Below are 16947 nucleotides of genomic sequence, written 5' to 3'. Positions count from 1 at the left end.
GCTGGTGCTGAGTGCACACACAGCAGAAGATACTCAATCAAACTGACTTTATATAGATAGTGAGGGAGTGAACTGAAGCGAGACAGAGAGAGAGAGAGAGAGAGAGAGAGAGAGAGAGAGAGATGGTGGAGATGGAGGTGAAGCTAGACTCAGCTTGTTCAGTGTCTTTTTTAAAGATTTCAGACGTGCCGCAGACACATGATGCAGTTTGGATCATTTGCTTTATTTTGTCATTTTAATGTTTCTCCTGTGCATGAGCACATTACAGAAGAACCCCCGCTGAAGTCCCACGTTTTGCAAAGCTACCTCTGTATCTCTGTGGGATCAATGTTTAAGATTTATTGGCGTCTGATTGGTGTTACTCTGCAAACTCTGCAGCGGGAAGCCAGCTCAGCCACCCTTCACCCAGCCCTCAATAACCTGTCTTCCTCACAAACAAGAACTGCTGCTGGTCCCTGTGTGTGTGTTTCTCTGGCACATCTAAGAAAACTAAGTGAACTTTCAGACATCCAAAGTAACATTCAGCTCAACACGTTGCTGTTGCAGATTTAGGAGTCCTGGAGTTATATTATACATCGCCCCAGATCAGGAAGATGGGTGTTATAGGTGATTTATTACGCTCATTTCCAGCTATACTTTTATTCTTGGTATCTGAAAGAGTAGCTTTGAATGATTTACTTATACCGAGCCTGGTGTAGCTCCTCAGTTTGCCAGTTTGGACAGTGGCTAACTTTCTTCTGATTGGCTGCCCCTCGCAAACAGAAGGCTTAAGTGGCAGATGGGTGTGGCTAAGATGACTATATTAGGGATAACCATTCTCACTGACATCATATGCATAGAGATAGGAAAAAAATTGTTGGAGCGCTTACTTGCACCTTGTAGTTTGAAACACTGAGCATGTTCATTGTGAGCTTCTGTCTCTGAAACAGTATATATGACAGAAAGTTCCAGCAGAGCATAATAAGTACACTTTAAATTTCAATACATCCGCAGAAAATTTTGTTTGCCTCTGTTTCAGCTTTTCACTTCGCCATCTTTCCAGATTTAGACAGTACTCATCAAAGGCTTGCAGAGATCTACTCATTCGAGTGTATTTCCTTTATGTTTGACAATGTTTCCTGTTGCAGAACAATACTGAAGACATCAAGACACAAAAAGCACCCATGGAAACACAAAAACAATAAATAAATCTTCACAGGGCCTTACCCTGGAATGGTTTTCCATTAGCTGGAGTCTTTTGTAGGGTCCACGTGTATTAACTACATGCTAAACAAGCACATTTTTGCTCACTTCAACATGTCACTTAATGTCAATTAAGTCTTGTGCGTTCATCAGAATCCACCTGGCAAAGACTCCAGACTGGGCCACTGGCCCATTCTTAGGAAAACATTAAGGAGGGCATTTATTTTGGACGTTTTACTGTATTTTTACAGGTTTTACAGCCATGGCTACTGATAAAGACCCCTCCCCTGGGCATTCACACTATACCAACCAGAACTACAGATTTATTACTTACAACTTAAGCTCAGAGAGTTGTGATGACAGATTTCTTTCATTGAGTCAAGCAGAATTTCTTTATGTGGAAAAACTGAGACATACCATTGCACTTATTTGTCTTACATTAAGATATCTGAAGGATTGAATGTGTAGTTAAACTTGTTTACACTGACAGAAAAGAAAGTTTCAGTGTTCCGGCCCACTTAAGATCAAAATGGGCTCCCATGACGCTTTGCTAATGACGCTTTTATGATTTATTCAGAACTCAAGGCCATTGAAAGCAATTTCCTGAATGTAACATCCCACAAAGATTGTAGAAAAAATTTGCTTTGTGGGAACATTATTCTTCAACAGTGCACAACTTGAGTTTCTGGAAGAGCTATTTTACCAAGAAGCAGAGTGCTGGAGAGCTGGCAATCAACAGTCACCCAAATGACATAGTTAGGGATGGGTTGGGCCACAGATTGCAGGAGAAGCAGCCAACTTGTGCTCAGGATGTGTGGGAAACCATATGAAGTAACAATCTGTTGTTAAAAGATTGTTCAAATACCTTAAACATTTTTGTTTTAACGTGATCTTATGAGTGTTAAAGTGGGTTGAGATTTGTTAACAGACCATTTCATGCTCTGTAAATAACTCGTGACCACTCTTACCTAACGCTTGGAGGCACTGCCATCCTGGAAACAATCACTCTCATCTGGATAAAAGTGTCAAAGTGACTAGAACCTTATTTAATCATCTAACACTAAATCTGATGAATGGTTTGCTGTTATTCACACAGGAGGACATGAGGATTGTTTTCACTGGTTGGGCAGTTAAGATTAACACTCAACAATTAATCCAATACATCTAATCCTACACTTCTAATTCATTTTAACCAGAAGTCTAAAGTACGTTATCATAAGAAATTTAGGGACAGATTCACTGTGATCTTTCCACCTAAATTTTCCAGGGTTAGGCTGAAATAGTAACTCAGCTGATCCTACACAGGTTGAGATACTGCCGTGGCAAAAATTGCCAATTCACCACGGTAGCCATGCTGGTAGTCTGCTGAAGTTCCCGACAGCTACAGGTGCAAAAAGGCAAAATTCAGGACAGTTGAACGATGCTGAAGATCCAACCAGACAGCAGATACCTGTGCTGCTGTGTGCTAAAGCTGAATTAGAAAAAGGGATTTGAAGAGTTGAGGGTGCGGTGGTGGTGGCGAAAAAACATTTTGGGATTGAGAAGATTGGGACAGGCCACCAAAGCGACTGCCGTGGTGGTCAGTGGTGATGGTGTGTACTGCTGTTTCATGCCAACTATTTTTTAGCTAGCCTGCTTTAGCTAGTTTGTTTAAATCAGTAAAAGAACAGTTGAGTGAAATGCATGTCCATTTCTCCTTTTGGTGTGGGCTGATTTTATCAGTACTTCTTCAAAGAACTCTGTGACTGGGGTTTGTCTTATTTAAATAGGCTTTATTTACTTGCTTATTTACATCGTGTGATTCACAGCAAACCCGTAGAAGCAGTCTTTCTTCAACTGAGGGATGCACTGCAAAAAAAATTTGACACATCCAGGATTTCTTGGTGTTAGAGCCCAAAAAAACCCAGTCAGAGTTATGGGTATCAACGTGGTGGCATGTTAATCTGAATTTATAAGGTCATCATAGCACTACGTGTGAAAATGTGAAAAGGATAATCGGCTCATTCAGGTCTGTCACTTTACCGTAACTTAATGGGAATGGCTTTAGATTTTTGCCAAACACACAGAGAATCTGGCGCCTTCACAGATGTGCAGCTTACTCCTGCCATGTATGAAAATGCACGCCATTATGGCTCTTAAACAGTGCAGTAGATGCAGCGAAACTTAATTCCAATGATATTACAGTTGCCTAAAACTAAACTAAAAACTACAACTAGATGTAAAAAAATATCTTAGTTCACAGATATAACAATAAAAACCAGACTTTTGAAAACATTTTAAATTCAAATGATTTTTTAATACTTGGAAAACTGAAATAAAATAAAATAAAAAAGTAGAAGAATGTATCATTAGTTTTTGTTTATTTGGTAAAAAAAAATGTTATTACATGTTATTACATGCTATTACATCTATAGTAATATCTATATCTAACGAGCAAACCAACCCAGAAGATGAACTGTAACTTAAACAAAAACTATTCAGAAAATATTAAACAAAAATAATTACAAGGCAAGGCACATGTGCAATTTTTAAAAGAAAAGTTCCAGCATTTATTTACATTTTACACTGCGTACCACCTTTTTACTAGTTTTGTACGATGTACATGTTACTGATAATAAAGTTCGGTGTAATATATGAATCCATGTTAATCAGTGATTACTAAAAGCACACTAAGTAACACCTTAGTCCAGCTGGGTTATCAGTTTAAGCGACAAAAGGATGTGGGTATATATTACAGCAAGATAGCAATTCCTTAGACAAGTGCATTATGTTGTAATGTATTCAGATGCATTTGTCAAAGGAGTTTATGCTAAGTGAGATAAGCTTGACAAGTCTGTCTCAATCTTTTCCTGCAGATACTTTGTACTCGATCTGTGCGTGCTGAGCAACAGCACTGGATTTATTACGTGCACTCGCCAAATAAACTGTTAAATGCATTTAGCTCCTCAATTCAATCTGCGTGAGAGCTGCTGTCTCTCCGTTCTTTCAAAATCTGAACGCAGTCCAACTGCAGTGAAACAGGTGTCTTATTACTCCAACTGCATAAATCATGACAGCATGGAGTAAGAAGAGGGTTTACAGGAAAGGGGAAAGAAATGCAGATGCAGAATTCAGTGGTAAACAGAATTCTGCAAAAATCGGAGTTGCTCCCCTAAAATGTACCTCCTGCATAAATCATACCTGGAAAAGCTTTTTTTTTTTTTTTTTTTTTTACTTTAGGGAGTGATGGAAAAAGCACTCCCAAAATATACTCCTCTGAGAGGTTATGCAGGAATCAAAAATTCATAACAACTCATGTTATTTCTCATAGTTAAAGTCATCATGCGAATAAGTTACTTACTTCTTGCTGACCAGTGCTTATAAGTGTCCTTTCAGTTATATGTGTGATCTGGTAATCTGAAGGTGAATTGATTAAAGGTCCATCCAGTGGGAGAAGTGGAAGCAGGAACCAGGGACAAACATCGGAGACAACAAACGCTCAAACTGACTGACCTGATGTAAAATGTGCTCCCAATTACATGTAAAAGGAAGGTGGTGGTAAATAAAAGAGAGGGAGGGGAAGGGGGCAGAAAGGAGGAGGACTACGCTGCTATTATGAGCACTTTATTTTCAATTAAGCCTCCTTGCGTCTACTGCAAGCTCACTTTCTGGCATTTTTGATGATGCAGGGACTTCTTAGACTGGAAATTGACTGATTAGCAGACGTTTGCAACTTTAGTCATTTAAGGGAAGATGCACTTCCAACGTGCAGAAGTAGGACAAACATCAGCAACAGACATGTTTTTCACTTTTTACAGCAGCGTCAAGTCAAGTCGTCAAGTCTTCGTGGAGTTTTATGTACCGATGGTAAACTGTGGTTCAGGAATTCATCCTTTACCAGTTTGTGAAGTTAGGTATTTAACATATTGTTATGGGTTTAAGTATTATAGAAAACAAAGCAGTGAAATCTGAAACAATCACTCCAACAAATTCATAATTAACTGCTTAAATTTATAATTAATTGTTGAGCCAATAAGAGCACAAGGCTACACTGAATTCAAAACTATTTTGTGGTGCTTGGTAGGAAAAATTGGGGTGATTTGGTGAATTTATTTTTGCCCCTCCCAAAGGCATGGACCACCGTGTGGCCAGTGTGTCTAACCTTGGACCAGATAATTTTGTGGTGCCATATGGAGGTATAGGCAATGCTATGCAATGCAGCTGACATGCAGACTGAGTCTAACACCACACCCTGGCACTGGACTGGTGGGGAAAAATTATATGCTGGGTTTTCTCTTATAGCTGCATCCACACAGGTAGTGATCCACAGCGCCATGGTGACCAGAGGCCATAGAAAGCAAATGACATTTAGCTATTTAAAAAGAAAACAAAAAAATAGTTGATATCATCTCAACTTTGAGCAAAGTCGCTGAAATGACCACCAATGAGAGAACAGTATAGTGCTGACATATGACCTGGCAGTTCATAGGTTCATAGGGTTATGTAGGCAACCAGAGCCGCCAATGTCCACAGTGTTTTCAACGAGCAAATCACTTCTAGTGTGGAGACACCTTTAGGGTTGGGCGGGGACGGCCCGATGGTTCAGCAGTAAACCCTGACGTAAATAAATAAAACAAACAGAAGAAACCTGGTGGGGCTCAGTATTTAAAGTTAAGCTGCTCTTAATGGCAAAATCAATTGTAGGTTTTTGCATCTCCCCATCCGTCTTACTAGTTTTGATACAAGATATTAAGTTTACACACTTTAATCATTTAATTTCCCACCAACAAACATCCCATCATCATCCTGAGATGTCCAATGAGCCGGAGTAGCAGAGAACACCTGTGCGCCTGTTCAGGGCCTTTAAACCATTAGAAAGTCTGAATATCTGGGAAGCCCCAGTACAGTTACACCTCTTATCGATTGGCAAAAGAATCCACTTTACACTCTAATCTAATACCTTCGCGTTCTGAAAAGCTTTTAAAAGGAAGTCAACTTAAAGAGGGTGCAAACTAAGAAAGATTGAGAGAAAAAATATTTCAGGGTGGCAGCCGACTGAAAAATGCATGAAGCTGCTGAAATACTGTGAGCCTCCTTTCTTCTCTCAGTCTGCTAAAACCATCAGGAGTACTGGGATCTGTACAGAGCAGGTTTTTGGAATAAAACATGCTTCCAGGAAACAATTCACTGCATTAGAAAAGAAGAAGACTCACTAAATATCAGGGTTTCCTTTTGTTGACTTTTATTTAATAGCAAGTTGAGTAAGCATCATACATGATGGACCAAATACACAAAATGATCAACTAACGTAGCAAATCTGTGTGTTGATGTGAAAATGTCTTCAACTAAAGTTGCTTAGTGTCAATTTATGCTTTTTTTTTTTACTTTTATTAACAATTGTTTCAAAGCAATACGTCCATTCCAACAATCACCATAGAGAGTATGTTACAAACTTAATAAATGAGATTGATTCATGTCTTGTCTCGTAAAGTGATCTAAAATTGCTCAATAGAAAAGTTCACAACCACAACATGGCTCACCCTCTAATAACAAAGTCGGAAAATAACCTTTAAATACAAACGGCTTCCACACCTGTTCATCAGTGGCTCTACAGGTAAAAAAATAACTGCATGGTGAACAGATGTCAAATGAGCTAAATTAGCCTCCAATGTTAAAAATATACTGAGGAATGGCTTCAAGAATAATTGACTTATTTGTACAAGCTTTTTAAATTTCAAGACCCTCATTAATACGTAGAATTGGTGGAATGCATAAATTATAGCTGAAGAATTACCGTGGATGTGTTGGACAAGCAGCAACTAAAAGGCTTCACAGGTACCTTTGCTGGTAAAGTATTCCTACCGGGTAGAGTGTGCATTTTAAACTCTTCTGGTAAACCTATGAAAACCTCAAGGTATCATCTGAGCTGGCGTTGAGGACTGCAGGGGGGAGGCGGGGGAAGCAGAAGACGGAGAGATCAAAACAGTTTGATGATGCTCTCCCTGGACTTGCCGACTCCGACCCACTTCACTGAAATGAGAAGACGCAGGGACCAAAATTCGATTGGCAGGTTTTGGCAAAGCGAACAAAGACGTTGGCTGCAGTTTCCATCCCCATTAAAGTAAAGTATCTCTTTACAAACCTGGCACTTGCAGGAACTCCTCGATGAACCGAATGTAATTTTGAGCCTGCACCGGAAGCTCCTCGAAACTCCGAGCCGTCTCCGTGCTGCAGCACCAGCCGGGCAACGTTTCGTATTCCACTTTCACTTGTGTCAAATCGTCCATGTTTGCTGCAAAAGAAGCATCGTTCAGAGAAAAATCGGTCCTGGGAAATCCAGCGCACTGGCCCACAAAAACCCACTGAGCAAAAAGAAATGATAACATGCTGTTTTTGTGCAGCTCTGGTGCCATTTTAAACAGAGGAGACCCTTCGGATTCATTAACTTAATGATTCAACTTCTTCTAGTACAAACAGAGAGATGAAGAAGATAAAGCTGCGTCTGAATAGATTTTGACAAAGTCAGGATGTTGCACTTCCTGCTGGAAAAAAAAAAGCTGACCCATGTGAAATAAAGACACCCCCCCCATTCACATGAAACCAGAAATTATATTTCTGTCAATAAAGCTGGAGTAGGCAACATGTTTCTAGGCATCTCTAACAAACAAAAAAAAGAAGAAAAGAAAAATCTATAATAACTTTTCAGCATATTGTTGTTTAAGTGGCCTGAGGAGGAAATGTGCAAATGTAGCCTTCTAAGGGCCGTGGCAGCAGATCAGGTGAATAACAAGTAAAATGTGAGAAACAGACACGATGGATGTAAGCAGAGAGCAGCCACCTCGGAGAGCACTGTTCAAATCCTGTGTGAAGTCAGGAATCAATCTCAACTTCCTTTTATGGAGCACAGTTGTGTTTGCGATTGTCTGGTTGGAGGGGTTTTTCTGTCCCAGCGGTCTGGATAACTGACCAGCCATAAACAATCAAAGACTTCAAAAGGTCATGCGATCAACTGTTAGACTCAAATGTATAAGGATAGCACTATTCTGAAGAATGTGTACATCCTCATATCTTTTTACATTATTGTGACATTTGTTTCAGAATTTATTGAGTCACAGAAACACTAAATCCTGACTTTAAGCTCTAAACTGGGCTCAAACTGTTCTTTCGAACCGTTACATTTATACCATTTTTCTACAGATCTAGAAAAACCTTGTGGGAATGTCCTACCTGGAAAACTTGGCAGAGGTTGTCCATTAACCTTATATGCCACGGCCACTTTAATCTCAGGCAGCGTGTCCAAAATGTCCAGCTTCGTCAGGGCAATTCTGCAGAAAGGATTTGTGTTCAGCTTTGATCACAACACAAAGAGCGCATGGTGAAACTTGCTTCTAAACATAGCAACGATGCCAGTAATTACATCAGCCAGCGAGGGAAATATTCTGAAATCGTTTGAATGTTCCTTACGCAGAGAAGCCATTGACCATGTGGGCATATCTGACCAAAATCAGGTCCAGCCAACCACAACGCCTTCTTCTGCCCGTGGTCACACCGAACTCTCTGCCTCTACTCTGTAACAGATTCCCAGTCTCCTGCGGAGCAAGAAAGAGACACACAAAGTCAGAGTTTAAAGAGGGGAAAAAAAACAATAAATAAATGGGAAGCATATTCCTTGATTTAAAAGGCGATCACACCAATACTACCTGCTCTGATAACTTTATTTTGTACAGAAAGTCAGATAAGCATATATTCATCTCTAGTACCACACCTGCTTGCACACTCCACTGTCATGCTCTCTACAGTACCGAGTATTTGCTGTAATCTGGGGGATCTGAATTGACGTAAGTTTGGCCACAATCATGCGTCTGTAACATCAGGATGGCAGCTGACCACAGAGGCTGAGCAACTGATGATGTTACAGTCCATATTGGACACACAGTAGAAACTGCAGGAAGTAACTAGGATTTTTTAAAATCTTTTTACTCACGTTATCCTGTTCTGTTGGAAACGCACCAACACCCACACGGGTGGTGTATGCTTTGACAACGCCGTACACTCGGCCAACGTAGGACGGAGGCACCCCGAGCCCGGTGCATACGCCTCCAACAGTGCAGTTAGAAGATGTCACGAAAGGATACGTGCCTGAACAGAAAAACACCTGCTAATGTGAGGAAGCAAAAAAAACAAACAAACAAAACAACACGTCCATCATCTCAATTCAAATATTTAAAAACCTGCAGATGCTCACCAAAGTCAATATCCAGGAGAGCAGCGTTGGCTCCCTCCACCAGGATTTTCTTACTGGGTCCAGTAAGAGCTTTGTGCATGAAGTACACCCCGTCAGTTACCAGAGGACGCAGTCTCTCTGTGTATTCCTGAGAACACACACAAAAATATTACTTGATGAAAATCTATAAGACTTACCTATACTACTAAGTAAATAATCCGTTTATGGTGCTGTCATTAGAAATCATTTTTCTCAGATACATGCAAGTCCAGCAAACATGGCTGAAACCCCGACATCCCCTCCCTGATCAAAACTGGCCACAGCACGACTGCAAAGAAACTGAACTGTGGATAGATGAAAGTTTACACTTCCACATAGAACAGAGGTCGGGTCAGACGGTCTCTGGAAGCTGATTTTCTTTGAATAAGCTGACCCTCATAACAAAAGGTTTAAACAGCAGAGGAGTGGGGCTACTCTGCTCACAGCTAGAGCTGCACTCTGGATAAACCATGCACAAAGATGTTATGCAGCTATCACACTAATCAAACAAACTGGACGGGATTCAGACATGGTACAAGCTAAGATAGTCAGACTACAGGTATAGGTCCACTATCTTAGCCTTACCACTGTTAACGTCACCTGTGCTTTTACAGCTATGAATACAGTGCATATAAGAACTCCTAGTAACATAGGCAGCTAAATGAAATTCACCCATCATTAACCTTTATACCTGTGATTTTTCCTCTTGTTATGTAGGCCCAACACCAATACTTGAGCCATATAATACAATGAAACACCTCTATGTGATAAGCAGACCTCACCTTCAACTGTTCCAGTTCGCTGTCGATGTCGACATTAAGGTTTGGGTACATGGTGCGAAAATGTTCCGCCAGCATGCGAAACCTGCAAAATATGACAGGCAGGACAGATTATTAGTTAAGACGCGTTAATGCATGTTTATGTGGAGCCTGTCTTTATGCAGCTGTGCTTCCACTCAGAGTTTTAACCTGACATACAGGAGAGAAAGACTAAGTTACATAAGGTTTCCATAAAAGCTTTTTCAGCTGTTTTCCATAGATGGGTGCTGCCACCTGCTGGTAGGAGATTACATAAACTGACAATAACTGGACTAACGTGTTAGTCCAGTTATTGTACCTCATGTTTTGTCTGTGAGATGTTCCATTTTATTAAAATCCTTAAAATGTATGCCTAAACTTGCCATCTGACCAATCTATGATTCAAAGTCACTTAAACAGCGTTCCTGTCGGCGGCCACGTTATCATGTTATGGTGAGGTGATAAGACTGTGTGTGACATGAGGTAGAGGAAAAACAAAGCGCTTACTTCTCCTCAAAAACTTTGAAATCTGAGACGAGGTCACAGACTCGCAGACCGTTCCGGGCAGCTTTCGAGGAGTAGGCAGGGCCGATGCCCTTCTTAGTGGTCCCTAAACTGAAGCACAAACAAACACAACAAAGTCCATTAGGAAGTAAATAAACACAAAATCATCCCCAGTCTTTAATACTGTTAAACTGCATGTTATTATTAACAGTCATAACATTTTTGATTTACTTTTTCCCTTCTTGCTGCTGCCTCTGCTGCTCCTGGATTCCATCAACAGCTTGATGGAAGTTGAACACTACAGGAGGACAAACGAGACTGTCAATAAGAACACGTGTGTTACTCAAAACTTTGAGGAGAAACTCTTACTCACCGATGTGGGCGCGATCTGAAATCTTTAATCTTTCCTCCCATCCTTGTAATCCTGCACAGGAAACAACAATTCACATGGTGCAATGGTTTTACTGCAGGAAGCATCTTTTTTCCTCTTCTTCTGCATTATTATTGATGCGTGCGTACACACACACACTAATAAACATTTGCTTCATGAAAAGCATAAGACCACTGAACTAGTGAGATGTTAAATGTTGAGAGTGAGAGGTGAGACAAGAGCATGGCTACCACTTTGCTGCCTCACATCTTCATTTAACACTCAGTAAACTTTATAGGCCTTTTCCACTAGTACCTACTCGGGTCGGATCGGTTTTCAAGGTTTTCCATTAGGTGCCAGGTACTTTTTTTAGTACCTGCTTGGCCGGGGTTTCCAAGCAATCCGAGACAATCTGAAATTGTGACATCAGGCTGCACGCCACCAACTGGCTAATAAGCGGCATCAGTCATCAGAGTGTCTCCTTAATAAAAATCAAAACTGCCATTTTTGAAACCTGACAAGTGAAATGGTTACACAAAAGAACACTGTGATCACAGAGCCTGACAAAAAGCCACAGACTGAGCAGCAGGTATAACATCGCCTCCATGTGCTCCTTTGTTGTGGCATAAATGACATCACGAGACTCTCGATCACGTTGCTGTAACGACCCCCCGCACATCAAGTGGTACTCAATTGTAATGGAAAATGAGTGAAACAGAGTTGAGATGAGCCACGTCAAGTCGAGCTGAGAAGGTACTAGTGGAAAAGGGGTATTGGTGAACTGAGGACACCCACTGCACTATTTCTGGAACGCTGTCAGCCAGTTTGGAGCCTCCTAATTTCAATAAGCTCTAAATGTTTTCAGGTCTGGTAGGAAGGCCAGTTTTATCTCCCAGCCTCTTTCTACGAAAGCCATGCTGCTGGAATACATGCAGCATGTCCTTTGGCAGCATCTTGCTTCAACATCCAAGGCCTTTCCAGAAAAATCTCATTTCATGCTGATCTTATTCAGCATTAAATAGGGAGAGATACTCATACCATCACAGATACCAGCTTATTATCTAAATGATGGCATTCCCTGTGTATCTGCAATTTTGAACACTGACAAATGTTACAAAAAAAAAGACTCTGGGAAGCTGTTTTTATAGCCAGAAATGTTACTAATTAACGTAGCTGGTTGTGAAATAAGCAAGTTAATTAGTACAATGTTGTTTTTAATATTACACAACCCCATCTCAATGTTTCAAATCCAAAATAAGGATATACATTTTTCCAAAAACAAAGATATATAGGGGGTCGGTCTCCCTCTTATCCATTTTTTGAATATTATATAATGCCATTTTACAACACGTCCCACTTTTATTTTAATAATACAAATATCTTTTTTTTTGTATGAAATGATCCTTTATGCTGTGACACTGTACCTTTGCCTTTACGCAGATTCTTTTCGGCCTCCTCAAACAGACCCGGCAGGTGTATCACCACTCCGTTACCTGTAAGGTGAAACTGAACTTTTAACAAGCCTTGTATTAGCTCATTTTATACACTTTAGCATCAAGTGTTCCAGTGTGGGAAACAAACTGCTCATGTTTTCCCTCAGCTTTTGTTTGGATGACATCTTAGTGCATCCCCTCTCCCAGTTTCCTGTTTTTACAGTAAGCCTACTGGAAACAAAATCTATTAAAAGCATGACATCCAAACAAAACAAACAACAAAGAGATGAGGAATGTTTTAAGCACAACAGCACACTGTAAATGGTTTAATTCCTGTGGCTGTAAAACTGCATTGACTAGGAGTTCTTTTTATTATCTAGACGAGCCTTAATAACACAGGATCTGGGTCATGTCCTTAACAGCGTGAAACAGACGGACTGATAAGACTGTCTGCATATGTCTGACGTTCACTCTGATAAAGGTGATTATTAATGCATTATGGCATCTTCATCACGCTTCACCATCAGCAAGACTTTCAAAACTCAAGGCGCGTCCTTACCAATGAATGAGATGGCCTTCTTGTTGAGCACCCCACTGGGCAGCAGATGGAAGTCGTACTCCACAGAATCCACAACCACGGTGTGACCTGCATTGTTTCCTCCCTGTGAACACAACATAACATCCATAACCTGCTCACAGCATAAGACCGATACAATGTCGTGTTGTGGTAAAACATGTTCAATGTGAACAAAGGGTTAAAAGCTCCTGTTCCTGTAGGGGCTGTGTGGCTTTAACAAAGTAAACAATAGCACTTTTTTTCGTAGGTGCGTCATTCCATTATATAATGTCATGTTCACGGTCATTTGTCTAACTCTGTAAAACTGTATGGATTTCGAAGCACCACATTACTTAAAAACGACCGAACTTAGTTAGCAGTGCTCGTTAGCGCCACAGCAGCTCTACATCCGGGGAGGTCAGCCAAGGTTGTTGACGTCGGCCATGAATATTTAACAGCAGCTAAACGTTAACGAGGCTTACCAGAGCCCCGCGTTATATTCACAACACGATTTAAGCCCAAGAAAAGTGTAAGAAGTGGTGTGTTTAAGGGTAAAAGGTGACAAAAGATCGACAGCGTAGCTTGGTACCTGGCACCTGCACACAATATCCGCATCCATGGCGAGTAAGTCCACTACTTTGCCTTTTCCTTCGTCTCCCCACTGCGCTCCGAGCACGACGGTCACTTTGTTCTGCGGCTCCTTCGGAGTCCTGAGCGGGTGCTCCTGCGGGACACCCTCCCGCGGTCGTTTAACGACCGGCTCCCCGTTCAGGGACGTGTTCTCCCGACCATTAATGTTAGCCATGCTGCTTTCGGATGCCATGCTGCTGCCCCTCTTTCCGCAAACCGGAAAATCGTATTGGCGCGTTCTGTCCTCTACGGGAAGTGCTCGACTTCCGCTTTTTGGGACATCCTCTTTTAGCTTTACTTTTTCTTCCCCCTGAATATAAAACATATGTGTTCACGCATAATTATTATCACTATCTATCATGTCGATTTATGCTGACTATCTGCTATATAAACGCCTTGTCGCTCTGTTAAATTGTTTTTTGTCTAATTTAAAAGTAACACACTCACTGATCTCCACTTCTGCTATCAAAGGTTTTTTTTTTTCAACATTTGCGATTTTCTTTTTAGTGTATTCTGTTTTTTCCCTTTCATTGTATTTAACTCGTCAGTTGGTAATTTGAGCAATAAATTAAAGTTCCCTTTTAAAACTGCAATAGAGAGCAATTCGGTCAGTGGAACAGCAGAGGGCACCAGTGAGCAAGTCATCTGAGAACACTGAAAGACTAAATTAATTATTTACTTTGCTGCACTGTCAGTATCTACGAAGGTGTGTTTTTAAAAGAAGCAAATCTAATAATAAATCTAAAAAATACAGCAAAGGTAGATTCCTATTTTTGTTCTATAAAGACAGTACATGCATGTGTCTGATCTGCCACAGGGAAACTTACATTGGTGAAATAATAAATAAATAAAATCGCGCCAACGTTAGTTTGATATCTGGACGTTATCCACAATAAAATCTTACACATGTGTTTAAGAGATAGCATATTGTGTTGGCTCAATGTGATTGCTGTCAGAGAATATTGGAAATTACGTGCGCTGCTTGCTTCATTCCTTAAGTCAAAATGGCGGATGTTGTAAAGTGGCTCGTTGTGCTGTGATTTCCCAGTTTACAGCACGAAATTCACACTGGATTCATTTCAGCCTGTGTCACAACCCGCCCCTCACATAAGCCACCCAAAAGAGCAGGAGTTCACTAATCAACCACCACATTCAGACTCTAATATTGCAAAGACCCCCCACACCTGCCCTTTGCTGTGGTGCTTGGCACAGACCCTTTGGGTCCTTATGTTGTTGGGTGGGGACTGTGTGGACTGAGCTAGTTCCAGCAGGTCTCACAAAAGCTTGTTCAGAATCTGGAGAGTTTGTAGGCTGTAAGTCGATTTGTTTTTGCGCCCTGCTGCTGGGGGATGGCTCTGTTGATTGTCAGGAGAGTCTGCAACACTGTGGTAGTAGGTACTCCAGCTCATGTCACTGTTAGTTTCTTGCTGCATGTACAGAAACAAACAGGCGCACTACATGCAGTACACTGAAGTTTATTTTCTGCAGTACAAGTTTAAATAGTTCCATATATTTTAAATATATATTCATACCAGTTTGTCCAATACTCTACTACTGCAGATGTAGCCATTTTCATTTTAACGATGTAAGTGATGTATTTAAAAAGAAAAAAATATAATATATGCTTTTTAGAATTTATATGTGTCAGTATTTATCTCTTGCTGAAGTGTTAGGCACCATGTGAGGTTAGTATAACTGTAATTTGCTGACTATATTCTTCCATAACGGCAATAAAGATCATGAATCTTCCCACATCTGTCTTATCTGTGCAACACTGTGCAGCACAGGGACAACAACATTTCTTTTAAGCAGGAATTTCTCTGATCATCACTACATCATAACCCTCTGATAAAAACAGGCAGAGCTGATGGTTGCTTACCTTTTTACCTCAGTTAAAGTCAAACGAGACTTCTCCTGCACTGCCTCACACTGTATTATGAGGAGCAGTTGAAGAAGGCTGAATGTCATGAACACACAAACTATCTGATAAGAATTCACTGTTTTATTTATTAACAATATCCATTACAACATTTAACAGTCCCACAAACATGCAACATATTTAAAATAGTAAATTGCTGATGCAACGGTGCATTCAAAAAGTGAACATCCTTTGTTTAAGGATGATTATTATAATAATACAATCGCCTGGAGGTTGCATTTTAATTAAGAGGACATTATATATCTCCCTGCCACATTATATATTATGAAGACATTCAGTATATAATTTCCAATATGGAAATCGCTGATTTACCTCAGGTTTTTTAGTAGGGTTAAATTTATCTGCACTACTTGTTGCCTGTTTCATTTACAGGCATGCAGACACATCAGGTTCTGCAGTGGTCCAGTGTCACATCAACACTTTTGTACTGAGCTTACTTCCTCTTTGCAGTTAGTATCATTGTCCTGTAATGATTAGTAGATCATAAATATATTCGTGCAATACACTGGTGCACTTTCAGGGTGAGCTCATCATTTACAATTTCACTGTTTGAGGTTACAGGTGGTTATTTGAATAGACCATCAGTGCAAAATGACAGACTCGCTGAGCAACACAATAAGGTTTTATTCACCGCGTATACTTTTTTTCAGCAATGCCATCCTTAAAAAAAAATCACAAAAAAGTCACAGTTTATTTATTAGTGAAGGCATGTGGGAGATAAAACGGTCGTGTACCTGTACACGCTCAGCAGGACGAACGCAGCAGTGGCCTACAGAACTGACAGGCAGAGGCTGGAAATCACTGGCTGTCAATTCATAGGTCATCACCTTGTGCCCCATCTCTCTTTAGCTACATACCAATCTTTCAAAGACGTAGTAACACTCACAAAAAAAAAAGCAGAATGGAAAATAAAAGCAATTGCGTGCTGGCTTCTTGTCGTCTTTGGTAGATCTCTGCAAGTAACAGCACCTCCACTGGAACAGACACAGCTTCCACATGGAGTTGCTGTTACATCCAGCAAGCACCAGAAGGCTCGTCGCCGATGATAAACAGCACGAGGCACACCGCTCGGACTGATGAACAAACCTGTCTTTGGATCAGGGTCCAGTTTGTTGAAGAGGAGAGAAGCACCAAAAGAGAGCCCAGAGGTGGACTCAGCATTTGGACTCGGAGGCAGCCGTTTTAGTACGAGAGGAGTCTCCTCTTGCAAGTGACTTTGACCTGGCAATTTCCTCCTCCCAGTTTTTATAACCTGAAGTAAACGGCATCATTGCTCACGCTGCTCCAACAGCAT

General features: G+C 40.7%; 1 protein-coding gene across 1 annotated transcript; it reads right to left on the bottom strand.

Annotated features, from left to right (window-relative positions):
- Window positions 1–6380: 6380 nt before the first annotated feature.
- Window positions 6381–13989, bottom strand: adssl (adenylosuccinate synthase, like). The gene is made up of 13 exons (XM_031751102.2): window positions 13674–13989; window positions 13088–13190; window positions 12520–12588; window positions 11099–11149; window positions 10957–11023; window positions 10729–10836; window positions 10207–10288; window positions 9407–9533; window positions 9146–9300; window positions 8626–8750; window positions 8389–8486; window positions 7304–7453; window positions 6381–7191 (listed from the first exon to the last, which is right to left on the bottom strand). The coding sequence occupies exons 1-13, from the start codon at window positions 13905–13907 to the stop codon at window positions 7139–7141; spliced, it is 1422 nt and encodes a 473-aa protein (XP_031606962.1). The 5' UTR covers window positions 13908–13989; the 3' UTR covers window positions 6381–7138.
- Window positions 13990–16947: the final 2958 nt, after the last annotated feature.

This window comes from Oreochromis aureus, linkage group 10 (assembly GCF_013358895.1).
Source record: "Oreochromis aureus strain Israel breed Guangdong linkage group 10, ZZ_aureus, whole genome shotgun sequence".
NCBI classification, from domain to species: domain Eukaryota; kingdom Metazoa; phylum Chordata; class Actinopteri; order Cichliformes; family Cichlidae; genus Oreochromis; species Oreochromis aureus.
Note: the sequence above shows the minus strand (reverse complement) of the source record. Positions and strands in the feature narration are given on the sequence as shown.

What these genes read in the sequence shown, in the direction of transcription:
- adssl (XM_031751102.2), bottom strand. Translation starts at nt 13,907, where the DNA reads ATGGCATCCGAAAGCAGCATGGCTAACATTAATGGTCGGGAGAACACG. An exon ending in GAATCTGCGTAAAGGCAAAG is followed by an intron (nt 11,150 to 12,519) that starts GTACAGTGTCAC and finishes TTTCCTGTGCAG; the next exon opens with GATTACAAGGATGGGAGGAA. An exon ending in CAGCAGCAAGAAGGGAAAAA is followed by an intron (nt 10,837 to 10,956) that starts GTAAATCAAAAA and finishes TTTGTGCTTCAG; the next exon opens with TTTAGGGACCACTAAGAAGG.